The sequence below is a fragment of the Hyperoodon ampullatus genome (genome assembly GCF_949752795.1).
Source record: "Hyperoodon ampullatus genome assembly, chromosome: 7".
Classification (NCBI taxonomy): domain Eukaryota; kingdom Metazoa; phylum Chordata; class Mammalia; order Artiodactyla; family Ziphiidae; genus Hyperoodon; species Hyperoodon ampullatus.
The window spans coordinates 95,500,070-95,521,011 of NC_136920.1; the positions used below are offsets into that span (position 1 = coordinate 95,500,070).

General features: G+C 57.6%; 2 protein-coding genes and 1 pseudogene across 32 annotated transcripts in view; 1 reads left to right on the top strand and 2 right to left on the bottom strand.

Moving 5' to 3' along the window:
• Positions 1–1,489: 1,489 nt before the first annotated feature.
• Positions 1,490–20,942, bottom strand: part of LOC307055662 (trehalase-like) — a 424,950-nt pseudogene continuing 405,497 nt past the window's right edge. Inside the window, exon 3 of the transcript in view lies at positions 1,490–1,970. The product of the transcript in view is annotated as a trehalase-like (transcript). The remainder of the gene's footprint in view (positions 1,971–20,942) is intronic.
• TREH (trehalase) lies at positions 3,102–4,737 on the top strand (the record flags this gene model as incomplete). The annotated part of the gene is given in 6 exon segments (XM_079709442.1): positions 3,102–3,212; positions 3,480–3,537; positions 3,540–3,566; positions 3,913–4,025; positions 4,286–4,339; positions 4,585–4,737. Coding segments are annotated over 6 exon segments (516 nt in total).
• The window catches only part of PHLDB1 (pleckstrin homology like domain family B member 1), a gene marked incomplete at its 5' end in the record, with an annotated part of 39,405 nt that continues 23,492 nt past the window's right edge, over positions 5,030–20,942 (bottom strand). For 4 of the 30 annotated variants that reach the window (XM_079709380.1, XM_079709376.1, XM_079709354.1 and 1 more), the window contains 10 exons: positions 5,030–6,456; positions 7,417–7,502; positions 12,345–12,447; positions 12,721–12,837; positions 14,702–14,848; positions 16,238–16,328; positions 16,426–16,720; positions 17,911–18,013; positions 18,174–18,314; positions 19,721–19,861. In XM_079709380.1, coding sequence (XP_079565506.1) covers positions 6,316–6,456; positions 7,417–7,502; positions 12,345–12,447; positions 12,721–12,837; positions 14,702–14,848; positions 16,238–16,328; positions 16,426–16,720; positions 17,911–18,013; positions 18,174–18,314; positions 19,721–19,861 — 1,365 coding nt within the window. In that variant the 3' untranslated portion in view covers positions 5,030–6,315. Of the gene's footprint in view, positions 6,457–7,237; positions 7,271–7,416; positions 7,503–12,344; positions 12,448–12,720; positions 12,838–14,701; positions 14,849–16,195; positions 16,329–16,425; positions 16,721–17,380; positions 17,426–17,910; positions 18,014–18,173; positions 18,315–19,720; positions 19,862–20,331; positions 20,506–20,942 lie in introns of all 30 variants that reach the window. The other 26 variants (XM_079709366.1, XM_079709383.1, XM_079709358.1 and 23 more) reach the window with 15 other exon arrangements.

The window sequence follows — 20,942 nt, forward strand, 5'->3', positions numbered from 1 at the left end:
TCTGCAGCAGAGACCCCAGTTACACAAGAATGTGCTTCCCGGTCACCCCAGATCTCACCAAGCATCTTCCCCCTTGCATGGTTAGTTTCCTTATTCTCAACTACGTCCCACAATTGCGTCCTGGAATTTGAGTTTGCAACCCCTAACAGCCAGCAAAGCCTTCAGTTGATATACAGATTACCTGGAATGGCAGGGGGAGCTGCCCAGGAGCCCACGGCCTCTAATGGCTTCAATCAGGGGCTCCTGGGACCCAGTTCTGATTGAAATCCTCTCTCATGGAGATTTACAAACATTGCTAACGCCATTAATTACAGGGCCTGGGTGGGAGAAAGGGTGTGTGACTTGAGTTGAGGTCACCTGGGAGCCTGTGAATTTTGCTGATCCTGGGCTGTGGCCCTGGAACTCCTGGCCGGGCAGGGAGATGCCCAGTCTCCTGGGTGTGGTGGGAACCCATGTCCTCACGGGGAGAGGAAGCCACCACGGTGGGTGAGGTGAGAACAAGAGGTTGGGCATCCTGCCTGGGCAGAGGTGGCTACAGATAGCTGCCGCAGGCTGGTGCCTGGCCCAGATGCATCCTCTACGCCCTTTCTGCAAAAATTGCTGTCATGTGCAGAAATGTGCGAAGTCTGAGAGCGGGTGCTCAGAAGTCCCCCTACCATGGGTGTGCAGGCAGCCCTCGAGTCTCAGCCCCAGCCCCAGCCATGTACATCTTTCAGGCAACTGAGGATTTTAAAAAAGAGGTGTTTTTGATCTACAGGTGGCTGTGGTTTGAGCAGGGTGGTGGGAGGGGACTTGAGGTGCTCTCGTCTTGCTCCAGGCCTGGCCAGGGAGCCGGGCCTGCCTGGGAGGAAGGGACAGTGCTGTGGTGCGCAGGCTGGTGGCCAAGCTGCAAAGGAGCAAGTGCCACAGGGTCTGCCCTCCCGCTGCTGGCCCCTCCTCTCCAGCTGCCGGGACAGAGCTCCCCACATCTCCCCTCATAGCAGCCCCCATCCCCAACCTCAGTGGCGTTCTGCCTGTTCCCTTTGCCCTCTGGGGTGTCTCCTGCCCCAGGGATGGCCCAAAACAGGGCCTGGACCAGTAGGAGAGGCAGGTGCACGACGGGGCACCCTGGCCAATATGACACAGCCCCCGGAGCACAGATTGGCACCCCTATCCTGGGAACACAGGCCCCCATGCCCTCAGGATCACCATCTGAGAGGCGGGGCTACATCACTGGTGCTCTTGGCAAGAGGACAAGAGGGGGCCTGGCACTGAGAGGCCCTAGGCCCACCGTGACCGAGCAGGAGGCCAAGCCACGCTGGCTCAGCTGCCCTGGGGCCCACAGCGCTGGACCACCCAGGGCTATCAGATCACTAACTGAGAGGTGGGACTAAGTCACCCACCCTCCTGCCCAGGGGAGTCCTGACACTCTTCATCAGAGCAAACACACAAGAGATTGAGAGGCTGGCCGGGCACGCCCTCACCTGGGTCCCCTGTAAAGGATATAATATCAATTCAGGACGTAGCTCTTTCCCTCGGAGCTCACAGAGATGCTCCTGTTCTTAGTCCAAAAGTCCAACGCCAAGGCCAGGGTCTCAATGTTGTCCCCAGGGTGGAGCCAAGCACCGCCTCCCCCCAGGCACCCTTCCCGAGCCCCGTCCTGGGAGGTCTCAGGAACGGGGAGGGGTGCCCACTGTAGGAAGGTGGCTCTGCAGCATGCCCTTCAGCATCTGGGGCATCTCAGAGAGGAACAGACCCTCCATCAGCCAGTAGGAGTCCCTGGGGGGAGGACAGCTCAGGCATCGCACCACCCCACTCAGGACGCCCCGCGGGCCCCGGGCTCCCCCCGCGCACACCCCGCTCTCTGCCTCGAAGCCCCCGGCCGCTCCCCAGTAGTAGAACTCAACAAAGTGCCCACCGGGCACAATGAAGGGGTGTCCTGAGTAGATCAGAGAGAACTGCTCAGGGTGGCTGAGGACCTCTGGCCTCACCTGGAGTCAGGGGAGAGGGCACAGGGAGCCTAGGACCCACGTGGAGTGGGGGCTGGAGGAGGCTGGGAAGCTGGAGGCCCTGGCAGCCCGGGCTTGGGTTCTGGCTCTGGGGCTGCTCAGCCGTGTGGCCTTGGTCAAGGCCTGGGCCATGGGGAGTCTGGTCTGCTGGTCCCCACATGCTGGCCTCTGGCATCCCAGCAAGAGCACGACGGTGTGCAGGAGCCTGGACCGCTCAGCCCAGTGCCTAGCTGGGGGGGACCATTTCCTCCATCTCCCAGTGCCCCGCGAAACTCGGCTGCCACTGTGAAGCCAGGCCCAGAGGATCAGGGCCCCCCAGTTCTGGCCCAGGTGTGGATGAAACCCCAGCACCTTTCCCCAGTGAGGCGGATGTGGATGGACATGGCCAAGGGGGCGCGCAGTAGGACCAGAGTGGGGCTTGCTGTGTCCACATCAGGTGTTTTCTCTGTTCACCCTCTCCCAGTTCTACAACCCTGAGGTGGCTTTACTGGGAGAGAGTCAGTCTGTCAGGGATTTGGCAGGGAGGAGCGGAAGGGGCTCGGGTTTGCTCCCACTGGGTGAGGGGCTGGTGAGGAAGTGGCCCAGGCTGGCACATGACCCTGGAGCACTGCCCTGTGCCAGTGGGTGCCAGGGCCCTGGGGTCAGGCTGGAGGACAGGTGCTGTGCAGCTGGGGGCAAACTGCTGCCCTCTCTGAGCCTTAGACAGGAGAGAAAGTACGTGATAGAGTGTGCTGAGCACAGGGCTGGGCCAGGATCAGCAGTAGCAATTATCATTCCTGAGCAGAGGCCTCACCAGAGGAGCTCAGGGACAAGGGAGTCCCGCAGGGGAGTGAACAGTCACCACGTGGTGTAAAGGGCAGGATGGGGCAGCCTGGGGCAGGCTGGGGAGGGCTTCAGGGAGAAGCTGAGGAGTTAGAAGTAGATGTTTCCGTCCTCCCCCTCAGTTCTTTCTAGAGTCCTGTAGGGCCCGAGTAGGGGTTCTGGTTACTCCTAAACCCAGTGCCACCTGGGAGAATGACTCCCAATCTGTGAGGTACTAAAATTTGCAGAAACCAAGCTAGGCCGCGCTGAAGGCTGGCCTGTGAGACAAGGAGGAAGGTGGCTGGTTCAACTATGGCCTTCAGTGTAAAAGATCTGGAAGTTTACCCCATTTACCACACTCCTCTCTGGGCCGGCGGCTTCTCTGACCTGGGCAACGTGGACAAGGCTCTGAAATACCTGGAGGCAAGGGGGCAGCAGGGCGGGCTGCTACACTGGGGGCAGGGCCACCTGCTCACTCCCTGACTCTGACCTGTGACCTCGGGCAAGTGGCAGCCACACCCCACTCCGCCCAGGGCCTTAGCCTGAGGGTCCCACTTCTGCCACCAGGGGGCAGCTGTGAGCCAAGAAGAGAAGGCCCCCAAAGGGGACATCTGGCTTCAGGAGGGCCCAGCCTCTTGGCTCCCTGTCCGGCCCCCACCTACACTCATGGTAACGTCTGGAACCTTCTAGGACAGCCAGATCCTCACCTACCAGAAGACAGGCCAGCAGTGGGACTTCCCCAATGCCTGGGCCCCCTGCAGGACCTGCTCATCAGAGGTGAGGCAGGGATGGGGCCTCTCCCAGAGCCTCAGCCCACGGGGGTAGAGGGTCCGCCTGCCTGGTTCTGGGGAGGTGTGAACGAATGAGGCAGAGGTCCTTCTCTGGCCCCTCTGCTCTCCCAGCCTCTGGCTCAGCAAACACACCTACCTCCACCTGCCAGGGGAATCGGCCCTCCTCTCTCCACACCCAGGCTTGGATCGGGAGCAGGCTGGCCCCCGGCTCTAGGAGGGAGGTCTTCGCGCCCGGGCCTCTTTCCCTCCTTGAGGAGAATAAGGCTCAGGCCTCTGCTCCCCCTGGGATGGGGGCTCTGGAGATTCAGGGTCCTGCCTGGGGTGGAGTCCAGGTCTGGCCAAGTCTCCTTCAGCCAGAGCCCAGGAAGTGGCTTTCCAGCTGGCCCAGAATTGGATCCGAACCAACTGTGACATCTACTCCAAAAAGTCAGCCATGTATGAGAAGGTGAGCTGCCCCTGAGCCCAGTCCCTCGGGGTCCTCCTCCCCACGGTGAGATGGAGGAATCGTCAGGCTGTGCAAAGCCCAGGCCCCCACAGCTGGGGACAGTGGCGGCACCTGGTGGCCATTCTTGGGCACTGCAGGGGTCAGAGCTGCTGGGCGGAACAGCTATTCCCTAAGGGGCTCCCATTTCTGGCTTCCCTAGAGGCCTGGCGTTGGGGGGCTGGGGTAGGGCCTGACCTTAGAGCCCGTCCTCTTGTCCCCAGTATGATGTCAGCAACGGTGGACAACCAGGTGGTGGAGGGGAGTATGACGTTCAGGTGAGTGGGCCACATCCTCCAGGGAACTTCGGGGCTCTGCTGTCCCTGCAACTGACCATGACCTCCCCTCTCCGGGCCTCAGTTTTTTCCATGGAGGTGGGTCCCAGGGAGGAGCCTGACTGGTGCTCCCTGGTACCCCTGGGGCTATGCAGGGCCAGAGCCTCTAGGTGGGGATCCCATACCCCATAAAAGGACTTGGGGGCCTTCCCCAGAGATCTTGCCCCACTGACCTTACCTCTCTCCAGGAGGGGTTTGGCTGGACCAGTGGTGTGGTCCTGATGCTCCTGGGCCGCTATGGTGACCGGCTGAGCTCGGGGGCCCACACAGCTGTGCTGGAGCCCCACTGCCTTGCCGCTGCCCTTCTGCTTAGCCTCCTGCTCAGCCTCCTGCCTCAGTGACGGGCCTTCCTTCACTCCCTCATCTGGCTCCAGCTCCTGCCAATTAAACCTCCACATGAGTCCCTGCCTTCTCCTGCCTCTTGATCCTTTATCCCTGCAGAGCCCACCCCCCACCCCCAGGCCGCTCCTTGGTCATAGTGGAGTGGGGGCAGGGTAGGGACCTGGAGGTCACAGTTGGGCCCTGGGTCCCTGGAACATCTAATAAGGTGGCAATGCTGCACTGTGGGGACACCTAGCTTTCCTACCCCATGTATCCCAACCCCATGTCCCCCACCACCAGGCCTCCCAAAGACATAGTCCAAATGCTTTATTGTTCTGCTGAGATGCTTACAAATACTGAAAAACATCCAACCTGGACCCAGCAACCACGGCCCAGGGCTGGGAAGGGGGACAGGGAGGTGGGCTTAGTGTTAAGGCGGAAAGGGCTGAGCACAGGCAGCTGGAGGCCCGGTCCTCTGCTCTCCATTTCATCCCCCTTCTGAGGCTGCAGGGAGGGCAACCAGACCTCAGGGCACCCCCTCTGCTGCTTCCTCTCCTGCTCAGGGAGAATCTGAACAGCCCTCTGTCAGAAACTCAGCCCTATAACAACCCCAAGGACAGCCCTTCTAGCTTCTTCTCCCATCCAATGGCTCCTCCTCTGGTCTCTAGTTCCCAGCTTCACCCCTTCTGGCTCTAGGCAAGGCACGAGTGGAAGGGGGAGGGCTGGACAGGGGAGCCAGCAGGCTGTGTATCAGGGCCTGGAGACGCAGGCAGGGGGCAGGGAGAAGGTGTTCAGTCCCTTCCCCCCAGCAGGAGATGCCCAAGGGCCTGGGCTGGAGAGATGACGGCACATACCCTCAGACGGGCCCACCGCTGAAGCAGTGGGCTGAGCCATGGAGCCACGGCAATTAGTATGTAACCATGGCGATGAAGCCGTCCCTGTGGTGACCATGGTGATGGGTCTGTAAAAAGGTGATAGAGCTGGGACCTCAAGGATGACACTTCCGGTCTCTGGCCCTTCAGCAAAGTAATAAAAAATATAAACGCAGGACAACAATGGGGTAGAGCGGGGTTTGAGAAGTACACCGCCTGAGCTGTTACCCCACTCTGAATGTGGCTCTGCTCAGCCCCCAAGGCCCCTGCAAAGGGGGCTGAGGCAAGAGGGGATCTTTGGCAGCTTCTGGTACCATAATTAGTCCTTTACAAAAGAGAACACAGGCTGGGGAGCACAGGTGCCAGGTCAGAGCGGAGGGGCCGCTCTGTGACAGCTCCTCAGCCTGGCTGGGCCTGGGGCAGGACCCTGAAGGGTTATTGCAAGTTCTGGGCTCCCAGGAGGCAGCAAAGCCCCCTCCCCAACTTTTATCTCCTGGCTGGTTCTTTAGGGGGCTGGAGCTCAGAAACTCACAGGACGAGCTCCTTAGAGAACATTACAAAGTCACTTCTTGTACAAAACCCCAGTCATGCTCCGCCCTCCAGGGCCTCTGGGAGCACTTGTGTGAGGTCTGAGGCCCAGGGCGCGACTGTCTCCGGGGCGAGTGGAGCAGCAGGCAGTTGGGCCTGGGTCCTGGGCCGGCCTGAGGGTCCACGAGGCCCATTCGGTCAGTTCATGAACTGGGTGTAGCCCTCCGCCCCGGTGACGATGACATCCATCCAGATGCGCATGGCCTCTGCGGAAGGGGCCACCATGTAGTACAGCCGGTCATGGGTCTTCACACAGAAGGTGAGGGCCGGGTTTGGGCTCTGCCGAGGGAGAGAGGAAGGTCTAAGCCAGGGCCCACCCCCGAAGGCCAGGAGCATCTTGCATCTGCCTCGCCGTCTGCCCTTCCTCTCTCTGGCTCCAGGACGCCCTGGAGCTCGAGGCTGAGTCCTGAATAGGCCCAGAGCCCAATCCCCACCACCAGGTGGGCCCCAAGCTGAGTCGGTCCCCTCCTCTCAACTGGGCAGTCCTTGGACCCTGGCAGGGACAGACGCTGCCAGGTGGGGGCACTGCTCCTTGGTACCCACAGGCACAAAAGGGAAAGACTCAGTCTCAAAGGGCTGTTCCAGTGAGGACCAGAGTCTCTTCTCAGCAAAAGAGGAACAGATGGAAAAAGCTACAAGTGGGATGCTGGGCCCCAGGACCCCAGAAGGGCAGAGATCAGGGATGGAGTGGGCATCTGAGGCTTGGCGGGAGGGAGGCTGACCTGCATGAAGGCAGATGGTCCCAGCCTCAAACGTCTCCCGTTTACCAATCCTCTTGACCAGATCTAGTCTCTGAGGGCCCCCTACTCCCCTTGTAGCCATCCCTTCTGCACTGCCCACCCCCACAGAGGGACACATCCTACCATCATCTCAGGATTGGGAGGCAAGCAAGCGTACTCACGCCCACAGGGGCTTCCTGCTCTCTGCAACCCACCTGGCTCCCCCCTCAGGCCTAGGGGAAGGGGGGGTACTTAGGGGAGAGTCAAGGGTCAGGGGCGAGAAGGGTACAGGAGGCATTAATGTGCAGTAGTTCTGGTTACAGGTATATGGGGAGGGGTACCTCAGTCACCATAGTGAAGCTGAAAAACCTCTTCTGGGAAGGGGAGAGGGAGAGAGGAAGAGAAAGTTTACAAAGAGAAGAGATGGGTCCGAGCCTCTGAAGAGGACAGGCTGGAGGCCGTTGCTCACGGAGCCCTGCTGGGCCCACCCCTTCCCCAGGGCTGTCCCTCTGCCCCTCACCTTGGCTGCACTGCGCAGGTGGTCATAGTACACTTCCTCAATGGCCTGGAAATAGATGACCCCTTTCAGCTTCGTCTCATGCTTGTCTGCAAAGGAATAAGGGCCAGGCTCGTGGACATGGAGCGTCCTCATGTGGGAAATGGAGTGATTCCCAGGACTCCAAACCACAGCCCAGCAGGGAGCCCAGAAGTCATGGTCAGTGTTCAGCCTCACTCAGAATTATGGAGAATGCAAATTAGAACTCCACCGAGATACCACTTCTAACCTATCGGAACGGCAAAAATACACCCAAAATACACAGAACACTTTTGGTAAGTCTGTGGAGAAACAGGCGGTGTAATAAATCTGACAGGGGGGGAATATAAATTGGTAAACCCTTAGGAATGGCTTGGCTGCATCTACCAAAGTTAGAAAGGTGTTTGCCCCTCAAGCCAATTTTTACACTTAACGAAAATTTATCTTACACGTACAAAATAACGAATTTACAAGCTTCACCATAGCAGTACCTATAGTCATGAAAGATTAGAAACAAGCCAAGTATCCATCAAGTGAAGATGGCTAAGTAAATTAGAGTGTGCCACATGATGGAATACATCCAGCTGTTTAATAGAATGACAGAGAAATATCTGATATAGATACAGACTCAGAAATAAATCTAAGGACTTCCCTGGTGGTGCAGTGGTCCGGGAAGATCTCACATGCCACGAAGCAACTAAGCCCATGCGCCGCAACTACTGAGCCTGCACTCTAGGGCCCGTGTGCCACAACTACTGAGCCCACGTGCTGCAACTACTGAAACCCAGGCAGCTGGAGCCCGTGCTTTGCAATGAGAGAAGCCACCACAATAAGAAGCCCGCGCACCGCAACGAAGAGTAGTCCCCACTCACCACAAGAGAAAGCCCACTCACAGCAACAAAGACCCAACGCAGCCAAAAAATAAGTAAAAGTAAAAAAAAAAAAAAAAAAAAAAAAGGTATCCGCCTGCCAATGCAGGGGACACGGGTTCGAGCCCTGGTCTCTGGTCCAGGAAGATCCCACATGCCGCGGAGCAAGTGAGCCCGTGCGCCACAACTACTGAGCCTGCGCTCTAGAGCCTGCGAGCCACAACTACTGAAGCCCATGCGCCTAGAGCCTGTGCTCCGCAACAAGAGAAGCCACCACAATGAGAAGCCCGTGCACCGCAACGAAGAGTAGCCCCCGCTCAATGCAACTAGAGCCGCGTGCAGCAACGAAGACCCAATGCAGCCAAAAATAATTAATTAAAAAAAAGAGAAATCTATAAAATATGCCCAGATATCAATATCTAGATATAGATATATTTGAGATAGAAAGATCTCTAAGATACATTAGCAGGAAGACAAGGAATGTATTGGGTGCTACATTTTGTGTAAGAAAAGGGGTAAGAATACATGTTTGCATTTGTTTATATTCCCCTAAAGATACTCTAGAAGGATACACAAGAGATTTAAAGGTGGTTACCTGTAGTGAGAGGGGGCATAATGCTCAATTTAAACCTTTTTATGTGTCTTGAGTTTTGAACTATATGAATGCATTTATCTATTTAACTCCAACAGTAAAAAATGGAAGGAAGCATACAGCATCTGGAGGCAGGGGCGGCAGGAAGGAGGTGGGCAAACTCGCAGAGCAGACGACCGCTCGGGTGGCAGGGACAGGGCGCTGGCAGGGGAAAGCACAGGCCCGGGCCATCCTGTCTTGGGGCAGACACCGAGCAGGCACCTCAACTGGCACCCTGGGCACTGAGCCCAAGTCACAAAGGAAAGGCCACAAGATCACTAAACTCAGACTGCAATGGCTGGCACCTTCCCCCACCCCCAGTGTCATTTCAGGCTGAGGCATCGATCCCAGATCATTGATACAGCCTCCTAATGTGTCCCTGCCCCGCCTTCTGCCCCTCAACTCGCTGGCCCTGATGCCGAGCGGGGGGAGCTTCCGGAAGCAAATCGAATCCTGCTGCCTCGGCTCACAAGCGTCTCTGCCGGTTCCTTCACTGGAAGCTGCTGCCTCCTTGGCTTGGCAAAGGTCCCTGACAGGCCGGTGCCAACACGCCCCCCCTCTGGCCTTGCCTCACATCCCTCCCCTGCTCCAACCGCAAGTTCTCTCCGGCCAGATTGAGCTTCTCACGGTCCCCTAACAGTACGCTCTGACGACACTGGAAATGGTCTCCAGCCCACTCCCTTGGCAAACTCCTACGTCATCTTCAAGACCCATTGCAATTGTCCCCACTGGCGTGCACGGTTGTGCTCCCCCGTGCCCCTACAGAACAGATGTTCCTCTGTACAGATCTCAGGGTGCTGAATCTGAACCCTCCTTTATCTGCTCGTAGGTCTAGCTCTCCAACACTGACTGCTATGTCCTAGCACACGGCAGGTGCTCAATCAATGCTGAATAGGAGTCCGAGGCACTGGGATCCAAAGAAGTCAGAGACCCTTCTCTTAGGAGCCCACAATTCGGGGGAAAGGAAAGCAGACACACAGCCGCTTATCAGCTGTGTGACTTGGGCGTGGTTAGGCCTCCAAGAGAACGCCTACAAGTCACTGGCAGTCACGAGTGTTAAGTGAGAGAACACATTCCGACTGCTCAGCACAGTGTCTGGCACAGTACACGTGGCATCTGTCATGACATCATTATGCCCCAGGGCTGGTACCACATGGCAGAGGGACCCTGTATAGCACAGGAGTTAACAGAGGAGGGCAGGAACCGCTCCCAGTGAGGAGGGACCAGGAAAGGCTTCACAGAGGTGGCTTCTGATCCGGACCCTGTAGAATGGAGGGGTTTCATGGAGTAGGTGGGAGGAGGGTCCAGACAAGGGCCGGGAGGATGTCAGCTTCGAGGAGCAGGCCAGGCACACCCAGGGCCGGCCCTGATCCAGCCACAGGCCCGCCCCCACCCGGCACTTCCTCCTCGGAACAGGGACCCAGCCCCATCCTGGCCCCTGGGCCTGGCCTTCCCTCCAGCCTCTGTTCTCTCCCATCTCTTCTTTTACTGGAAATAGTGACACACTCCTGCCTCTGCTTCCTTACCTCCCACCTACCCTTGATGGATCGCGTGCGATCTGGCTCCCGCCCCGGTACGTGGTGGAAACCATTCTCTCGTCAAGATCCAACCCCTGAATCAAATGGCCTTTGGATCCACGTTACTCTTGGCCTTTCTGCAGCATCCATCATCGCTGGTGACACCCCCTGTTTGCACATGTCTGTTCCCTTGGCTGGCTTCCTTCTCCACTTCCGCCCTGCCCTCCCCGTCCCCCGTCTGACTGGGTCTCCTTTTGTTTCATAGACATTAAGGAAGGTCACAGGCGCCAAGCACCAGCCCAGCACCTGGCATGTGGCTTCCTGCCTCCTGCCTCCTACCCCTTTCGCTTTGCTGGTGCCTCCTTCCTCACAAGGGTGGACCTGCCCCAGCGTGCAGCTCTGTTCCTCCCTCTTCTCTGCTCTAAAGTCTAATTGCCCAAGATCAGTCTTAGCTCTGCCTCTTAGCAGCTGAGAGACCTTGGGCAAGTTACTTAACCTCTCTGTGCCTGATTTTCCTCATCTGTAAAATGAGTGTAAAAACAGTGCTTCCCTCACGACATCACTGTGAAGATGAAATGAGATGAGGCACGCAGAGTGCTTAGCACAGCCTCTGGCTCATACAAGTGTTCACTAAGTATGATCTGCTATCATTAGCATTATCGTTATTATTATCATTCCAACAGCTTCAACTTTCACTCTGCCTCTAACCCTGACCTTTCTTGTAACCCTAGATGCCCCAGGGGCACTTCAACCTCAACGTGCCTAAGATGGAGTTGTCCTCCCGGGCCTGTTCCTCTCAATCCTGACAAAGTCCCTTCCCAGCCTAGGTGGAAACATGGGGACACACGTGTCTCTGCCTCCCCATACCCAGGGCCCAGGTGGTCAGGGAGGGCTTCTTGGAAGGGATGGCACTTGGTTGGGGACCAGGTCAGGGGGGAAGCAGGGTGCTCCAGGCCTGAGCGACTCCAGCACCAAACCCTCCAGCCCTCTCCTTCCAGGCTCCCAGCAGGACCGCTCCTCCCGGCTTTGTGGTTGGGTGGGGCCGGGTGACTGGCTGAACAGACCCACCAGTGACTTGGGGACAGACCCCAGCTGGGGCATTTAACGCCAGTGCCAACCCAATCATGCTTTTCTTTACCCTCTGCCACTGCAGCCAGCAACGTTCTAGAAAGGCATGCTCTGAAGCAAAGAGAACGCTGACACAGAGCAGAGCCCCCACCAACCCACGACGTACATGGACACGTACCAGAAGTAAGTAGGAAAACGCGGGTTTTGAGCCACTGGGATCTTAGGACAGGTTGCTTCCGCAGCGCAGCCTAGCCTATCCTGACTAGGATATGATACAACATCCCATGCTCCACGTGGGAATTGTCCAGAGGGAATTCCAGGAATGGGAAACTAAGCTAGAGGCTGGGTGCAGAGGGCTGAGGGAGCAGGATGGGCCAGGGGGCTGTCCTCAGGGCTACCCTGAGCATCCCGGGCACTGCTCGGCTGCCTGTGCTGGTGCCTTTGCAGGAACTTGCCCGAGGGGGAATCCACAGGACTCCATGCGCCCACAGCATCTGGGGTCCCCTACAGCACTCCCACCATTCTTTGTTCACTATCTGCCTCCCTGACAAAAGGCTCCAAGGGAGAGAGAGCTGTGGCCACCTTGTTTATCACCAGACCCTAGAATAGTGCCTGTAACTTATTAGATGCTCAGTAATACTGCTGAAAAAATGAATGAGTGAACAAATCAACAGAGGTGAACCAGGTATACTCTGTACATTTTCAGGGAGGGGAGGACAAGACCCAGCCCAAGCCCCTGGGCCCCACTTGGAAGCTTCCAGAAGACCCGCTGTCCTGGGTGACAGAGCCCAGGGGTCCTGGCTCTGGGGCAGTCTTGGGGGAACTCACCCACATAATAGGAAAGGGTGCGCTTGAGTCGATCGAAGACAAACCAGCGCTTCTTCCATGACTTAATCTTGCCACCCATCTTGACCAAGTAGCCACGGCAGACCTGGTGGAATGCAGGGGTGAGGAAAGACCCAAATGTGCAGCCCCTAAACCTTTATTCCCTGAGCAGCAATGTCAGTGCCATCGCCTGTGCCTGTATTCGTGGGGGGGCTGTCCCCAACATCTCTTCAGGCCAGCACAGCTGGTCCTGGGACAGAGACCGCTGGTGTTAGGGCAGGAACTGAGGACACTATTCCGAGGACCCAGGAGGTGCCTCTGAACATGGGGTCCCCACCACGACACCCACCCCGTGCTCCGGGGCCATGCGTGCCTGTACCTTGCTGCTGAGCACCACATGCAGGCAGGTATCCACACCGTGGCCTGAGGACTCAATGTGGGTCTTCAGGTCAAAGTCCTCCTTCCGGATCGGCAGGTAGCGGGTCAGGGGTCGTGCCTGGGAGCAGAGGGTAGGATCAGTGGGGGCCCCTCTCTTCCCGTCATTCCCTTGCCCGGGCCCCTTGGCTTCAGGCCCGAACTCCCGAAAGCCTGCTATCACTCCCTCCCCACCCTGCTGGCTGTCACTCTGGTTTCATGGGGCTTTGGCCAAAGCAGAGACCTGGTACGCCTGTGCTGACTCCACCCAGGTCTGGGCAAACTGCTGAACGGCTCTACGCCTCAGTTTCCCAGACACAGCTGTCCTTGTCCTGTCCCTGACCCTCCTCTCCCTCCTGGGCTGAATGGAACAAAGCAAAGGACCAGATGTGAACATGCTCTGGGAAGAAAAGCCCAATAAGAAGCCTGGTCTCTAACTTCCTGTGGGGCCTTGTTTGGGTCATAGTCCCTCTCTGGGCCTCCGTCTCCTTATAGGTAAACAAGGGCTTTGAACTAGAGAATCTCTAAGGTCTGTTCCACCTCAAAATTTCTGATACTTAACTAGAATTCTCAGTCAACTGGAATTTTTTTCTCCTCTTTATTTCGAGGAAGAATGTTAGAATGACATGAAAAGGAAACATTACAAATGATTTAAAGAAGAAACAGGGACTTCCCTGGTGGCGCAGTGGTTAGGAATCTGCCTGCCAATACGGGGGACACGGGTTCAAGCCCTGGCCCGGGAGGATCCCACATGCTGCGGAGCAGCTAAGCCCCTGCGCCACAACTGCTGAGCAACCCCCGCTCGCCACAACTAGAGAAAGCTCACACACAGCAACGAAGACCCAATGCAGCCAAAAATAAATAAATAAAAATAAATTTATTTTTAAAAAAAGAAGAAACAAAACGCTCAACTTCCCGGAGGTGCCCCAAAGATGAGCTGACTCCGTCCACCTCCTCAAAACTCGTGGCCCCTGCAGCCATTCCTGAGCCCCAGTACAGGGTGCTAGAGAAGAGAGACCCAAAGAGACCACTGACAGAGACAGGAAAGGGGAACTAGGCATTTAGCAAAAGATTCCAAGCACAGAGATGAAACTCACACACAGAGTTTCTTAATTATTTCTAAATTCCCGAGCCAACCTACCCCTTAGAATTCATGTTGCAGCATCATTAGGAAATCATGGAGCTATGATCGCCAGTCACTGCTGGGTAGGACCTCCACCCTGGGGAGGCCTATGGAAACCCCCAGAGGAAGGGACAACCTGTCTGAATCTCACAGGTTCTCCCAGGGGCCCAGGGTCTGGGACCAGACACACGAGTCGATTTCCCTGCCCCACCTAATTTCTCCCTCTCCCTTCAACTTCTCTGCTCAAGTCTCCTGTATAAGGAAAAAGCCCAGGGTTGGCTTTTGTGTAAGGATGGATTCTTGCCCCAAGGAGAAACTAGTACATTCTCTTTTGGAGATGTAAACTGAAAGTCAGAGTGAGGCCAGCTTCTGGTGGTGGGGCCTAGAGCCAAAAGGTCTGGTGGAGTGAGGCTAGGACAGCCACAAAGCACCAGAAGCAGGAGGGCATCAGGGACCGGGAAGGAGGTGCAGTGCAGACTCACGAGGCAGAAGTGAGGCCCCTGCAAGAGGCCAAGGGTAGCCACCCTGATTCTGACTCAGCTCCCGTCACTGGAAGGCCTGTCCAGATCCTCTTCTCTAAAAGGTGGCCTGCCGCATCCCCACAACCCAGTCAAAACACACACACACACACACACACAGAGACATGGGCTTGAACAAGCCCTGGTGAGTGGGTCCCTGTTCCTTGGGGCCAAACAAGTCCCAGGTAGAATTCTGCTTGTGCAATCCTTTCTGGAGAGAACAGGCTCTACAGTCCAGCAGGGGTAGTACCCTAGGATATCCCGACCCCTCGTCAGCCCTACCCTTAAGCCCACCACCCACTCACCTGCGAGAACTGCTTCTCCCGCATCTTGACCTCCTTCTCCACGAGCTGATGCCTCCGGGCGCTCTCGCCCTGCAGCCTCCGTTCCACCTGCTCCCGCCGCCTCCGCTCCTCCTCCAGGGCCTGCCGCCTCAGCTCCATCTCCCGCTCCTGCCCCCAAAGCCAGGGCTCAGTGCCCACCACTGCCCTCTTCCCCCCCCAAGTCCCCGCCACCCTTCCTCAGGGCGGGGCAGAGCCACAGGAGGCACCCACCTCAGAGGGCAGCCTGGCATGAGGGACCGTCATCCTCCAAGCCCACCCTCTCTAAGGACCTGGCTGACAGGGGTAAATGCCTTAAAGTGAGACCAACCTGGCTTCAAATCCTGGCTCTACCACCACTATGAGCTCTGGACCCTGCCAAACTCCCTAAGCCTCAGTTGCCTCATCTGTAAAATGGGGCCAAGAGTGCCTACTCCTGGGATTGTAGCGAAAATTAAATGAGATCATGTGAGTAAATGCCCATCACTAACTCTGGCAGGAAGGAAGCACTCAATAAAAAAATGGGACTTTTATAATTTTATCTGAATTCCTAGGACATGGATTGTCTAAACAACCTAATCGATAAGTGAAGGCCCTCTGAAACTCCAAATGAGAAACATTTATAGTTGAACTTCAGATTTTATGGGAAAAAAATGAACTTATAAAAGCCATTATCAAAAGATTTTAAGTCATTAAAACAAATCATTAAATACACAGCATGTGGGTGATGCTTTATATGTCTTCATCAATGATAACAACCTTCATATTATTAACGCCCATCTGTCATTTCTTCCCAGCTCAAGACTTAGCAGAACCTCCTTTTTCTCCATTTGTCAGGAGATGTTTGTAAATCTGCCCTCCTCTGAAGTAAATAAGACTAAGAGGCCTTCTTTTCTGGTTCATCTCCTGCTCCCCGGGTCCCACTCTTAACTCCAGACATGCAGAGTGCCCGGATGATAGAGACAGACGAGCTTCTGCAGATTCTCTATTTCACCTCCTCCCAAGGCACAGTTTCCTCAGCCTGGCTGTGCCCACGATGAACCCCTGGCCCCTCTGCTGTGTCCCAGGCCCATCGGTAGGCAACGTGAGGCCCCCGCAGCCAACACCTCTGCTCTGGCTTGGACGTTTGCCTTCTCTCTGTCCCCATCCTTCAACCCCAGTTCCTAGCCATCCCCAAGAGGAGTGACCTGGCACTCAGGTAGACAGGAATCAAAATTTCTGTGGTGGTCAAACGTCCACAGAGGTGAACACACAAAGACACACAAAGAATTTCCCATACGGGAAATTCACCATTGGACACTCGGCACTGCCTCCCCTTTTCCTAAGAGCTGTGAAACTGGTCATCTCGCCCAGCCTCCGCATCCCCCACTTGAGGAACACAGGCTTTGAAAACACCCTTCCTCAAGGGGCTGCTGAGAGGACAACGTGGGTGAAGGGGCCTGGGGAGGAGCAGAGGCGGGCAGAGGGCAGCCCCGGGGCCCCGCGCCTCCCCCCGCCCCCCGTGGCCCAGATCTGCCTCACCCTCGACTCCATGAGCCGGCTCTTCTCCGCATGAGCTTCTTTCAGCATCTTCTCCATTTCTTCCGTCTTCCCCACATCCAGGCCGCTGGCACTGGGGAGGCAAGGGGAGGAGGCACGCGGTGGAGGCGGCGGCCCTGGTGTGGGCAGGACGGCGGCAGGCCATCGGGTGGCGGCCGGGGCGCGGGTACCTGGACATGGTGTCGGGGGAGCAGGCCGAGTTGCCCCCCGTGGAGATGCTGGTCTCCACGCTGTCTGAGCTCTCCAGGCTCAGCGTGTCGTAGGCGTGCTCGCCCTCCTCCCCTCGCTCCCTGGCCACCGGTAGGTGGTGCAGGATGGAGTGATGCAGGAGCGGCGGAAAGCCCGAGGGCCCGGCCGGGAAGGGCACGGCCCCGTGCAGGGCGTCCCACTGGCACTGCGCCTCGGCCGCCGCCTTCTGCTTCAGCTCAGCCAACCGCCGCCGCTGCTCCTCGATCACCTGCTGCCCTGCAGGAGCGACAGGCGGGAGTCACAGTGGGCACCCCACCTCCCCGGGGAGGACGCCGGCAGCATCACAGATGGAGGGAGGAGGCGAGCAGGGAGAAGGTAACACAGGGCAGCCCCCTTGCCCCCCACCAGCTTCCCTGAAGCCCCCGCAGCTCCAGGTCCGGCTGCCCTAGCAACGCTTCAGCACCTGCACAACTGGCCACAGCCATGCAGCCTGACTTCAGCGCTCCCACTGTGTCCTGAGCCCACACGCGGCACCGAACCTGCCCAGGTGGGGCCCCCGGCAGCACGACGGCCAGGTGGCTCCAGCTCACAACCATGGCCTGAATAGGTGGGCAGGGCACATGCACCCATCCTGCTGCTGGGGAAGGGTGAAGGAAGAGGTGCTGGGAGCCCCATGAGCGCCCACATCAATGCAGACCGCGCGGCAATGCAGAAGCAGGAGTGCCAGTGGCAGGAAAGGAGGAAGGGGAGATGAGGCGGAGCACAGCTGAGGCGGGAGAGAGCTCAGCTGGAGGGGTGAGGCCAGCCCAACACCCCAACCCAACTCAGCCTGGGAGTCTGCCTGCTGGCAGTGGGGCCCTGGGCAGAATACATCATGCGGATGCCCGGGCAGGGGCTGCCTGGCCAAAGCAATGCCCTCAATGACCAACGCTCTACCTGCTGGGTCGTCAGTTGGGAGGGGCTCGGCAGGAAGCGACTCGACTGGTAGGGGGGCCCCGGGTAGAGACACAGAGGGGACGAGAGGGGAGAAAGGCAAGGACTTGGACTTTCAAAACAAACAAAACACACACGAACAACCAGGACTCCTGGGTCCCTAGAGACAATATCTTAGGGAAGCATTTGTGGAGGTCATCAAGTCCAACCCCCTGCCTCCAGACAGGATAATGTCTATCTCTACTCAGGTCAACAAGCATTTCCCTTATTTGCTGCGGTCTCTAGGAAAGATCTCACAGCCACCACCACCCCCCACCGCGGACCCTTAGTCCCCTGCTCTTAGTCTTTTGATAAACAGCCAGGAATCTCTTCTTTAGGTATCTAATCCAAATCCTTTTTGCTCTTGCCTAGATCCCAATTAAAGGAAAAACATCCTGGGAAAGGTGTGGTCATGGATGAGGTAGGGTGGAGAGTGCGTGGCAGATGTCCAGGGCCCCCAGGAGAGCAGGTGGGCTGGCGTTGCAGCCACTCACCCTTCTGCTGGAGGGCCAGCTGGCGCTTGGTCTCAATGTCCTGCAGCGTGGCTGCCAGGTTGCGAGGAAGGCTGCTTGTGCCATTCTGGGCGAGGAGAGTGCTCTGTGGAGGGAAACAGAGCGTTGGGACGCGAGGCTCAGAAGGCACCTCCCCCCACCCTCAAGGCTCTCATGGGCGGCTGTGACCTCTCTCCAGTGTGGTTGTCTCCATCCCCCACCATCACCACCCTGCCACGCACACAGCCCTCCCACTGTCCTCAGACCTTTGGGGAGGGGCTACGGCCCAAGGTAGCCACGCTGAGCTGGGAGGAGGAGGAGGAAGAGCCAGAGGAGGAAGGGAGGGGGCCGCTGCGGGTCCGGGGCAAGGGGCTGGTGGCCTCACCATCCATCTTGGAGCGGTAAACCTGGAGGGAAGAGACACTGTCTGGTATCCCCGGCTCCCCCACTGGCCACCATCCCCATGGCATCTAGGCTGGCTATGAACCAAGGTACTGTCCCAGCACCCGAGGCCTCTGTCTCTAGCTGACAACAGCACTGAGCCTCCTGGGCCAGCCCAATGGACAGATGTTATTGGCAGCTGCCAAGCCTCCTTTCCAGGCTGTTCCTCCTTGGGCCAATCCCTGGTCCAACCCTGCATCTTACAAAGGACCTTGTAAATCAACCCATGTGAGGAGTTAACACCAACGGGCAGAGCTGTACAGGAGACTGACTGGAGGCCGGGGTTCCCGCTGGTCCCAGCTCTGCTGCTAAAGGGCTGTGACCTTGGGCCACGCACCTCCCCACTCTGGGCCTTGGCTTCCTTATCTGCAAAAGGAGGGGGTAGGGCTAGACTAAATAATCGCCAAGCTCCCTCACAGCACTAATGTTTGGTGAATATGGTCTTTGGAGTCAAGAACCCTGGCCCTCAGTGTAGCCTCTGCTACTTCCTAGTTGTGTGACCTCGGAGAGATTACTTATCTTCTCTGGGCCCCAGTGTTTGATCTGTAAAATGAGAGTTATCATTATCTACCTCAAAGGCCTGTGGTAATGATTAAATGAATCAAAACATGTAAAAATCTCAAACCAGCTGGGCACAAAATAGAAATGTCACACAAACTACTCCCAAAGGAAACACGGAATTTTAGCTGAGATCACAGTCTTAGAGATGCAATGTCTTCACTCAAAGAATGAATCTTGAATGGGGCGTTGGTGGGTAGGGGGGTTCAGGCCCTCCAGCCGGTCAGTGGAGTGACACTCTGGGCAGAAGGCTGCCCGCATACCCTTCCCCCACCCTGTGGGCAGCAGCTTGCTGCAGGCTCGAGCAGGGCCATGCCCCCAATGGCAACTCGGAGGAGTCTTGGGCATGTCCTCAGGGCTATCACTTCAGAGCCTTTGTCCCATTCTGTCCTGCCTCCAAGTGTCATCCCTGGGGAGAACAGGAGAACAAAATACTGGCAACTCTCCTAGGACACACAAGTTCCAGAGACAACAGGCTCAAGAGTGCGTCAGGCCAAGACCGAGTGAGAAGCTCTGGGGCTGAGGGCTACCGAGGACAGCGTGAGGCACCGCAGCGCCCGAGCCTCCTTGCATTGGACAGCCAAGCACGTGGCCCTCGGACTCAGGAGGCTGGCCCTCCACACCCGGAGTGCCAGGATGGCTGCCCAAGAGGAGACCCTCACTCCCCTCTCAGGGTCCAGAGGCCCCTGTTGCCCCGGCTGGATTAACCCCCCACCACCTAAGGCAGCACTGTGGGGTTGATGGATCGGCAGGAGGTCCCCGAAGCAGAGAGGGGTGGGGCCTGGGGAGGGGTGGGCAGGGAAGGAGGGGTTACCTGCAGCTGACGGGAAGCTTTGGCGGGCAGAGGCGGGGGGGAGGAACGAGGGGAGGCTGCAGCGGGGCCAGTCCCCAGCCCGGCCATCAGCTCCTGGTACCACTGCTCTAAGTCTACAGCGGGGAGCAGCAGCTTCTCCATCTGGAGGGGGCACGGGGAGGAGGACAGGGGACAGGAGGGGAAGGATGGAGAGGAAAGGTCAAGGAGTGAGGGGAAAGGAAAGGGAAGGAAAAAGGAAGAAAAGGGCAAAGAAAGGGGAATGTTGGAGGAAGGGGAAAGGAAGGCCATTATCAGGGAAACAGACAGGAAGGGAAGGGAAAACAGGAACGAAGGAAGGGAGAAAGGAGAGCATAAAGAGAAGAAAACACAGTGAGAAAACAGTTGCCGTGAATGTGCTAAGGGCAAAGAGAAACAGGGCACAGCTCCCAGACCACAGACACGTGCTACGCCAACCACGATGCCAGCCAGCCGGAGCCCCCCCCCCCGGGCAGGCAGCGCTCCCCCCGGGGGCCGGCTGACGGCTGAGACGCCACTGCGCACGGGCAAAGCACACACAGACAGAGCCACGCCACTAGTGGGCTGCGAGTGGCAGGAGCACACAGACCACCAACCTGGGCTGAAGGCGGGATAGAAGCGAAGGAGGAAGAAGAGGGCAGCGCGGGAAGAAGGCAGGTGGTGGGAACCAGGTCCTGGGAGGCAGGGGCCCAGGGAGGCAGGCCTGGCGCGGGCGCTGCGGGCACAGGCGAGGTGCCCCACATGGCCTTTAGCTGCTCAAGCGTCACGTACTTGGGGGAAGGCCAGACACAGGAGGGAATACAAGAGGTTAATGGGACGGGAACCCAAGAGATGGCCCTGCCCACGGGCAAGGGAAGGGTAAGAGTAGGACACACAGAGCAGAGTAGGCTTGTAGAGCCCGGGAGAGCCAGGGTCCTCTCAGCAGGATGCCCTCACGCTAGAGCAGAAGGCCTTCCCTCCTTGAGCCATCAGGAGCTGAAGGAAGATCCCGAAGCCCCAGGCGAGAGAGGGAACCACTCCCAAGCCCCCTGACGCCAGCTGCACTTCTCCCTCACTGCTGAAGACAGACCCTGCTGCCCCCCAACCCAGGCCCGAGGGGCAATCGAGGGCATCCATGAGGAGGTCCTTGGGCATAGGTGGGCTCACTCGGTGGCTGGTACCTCACTGTCAGGCAGGGGCTGGGCGAGCGCGCTGGGGGAGGTGGCAG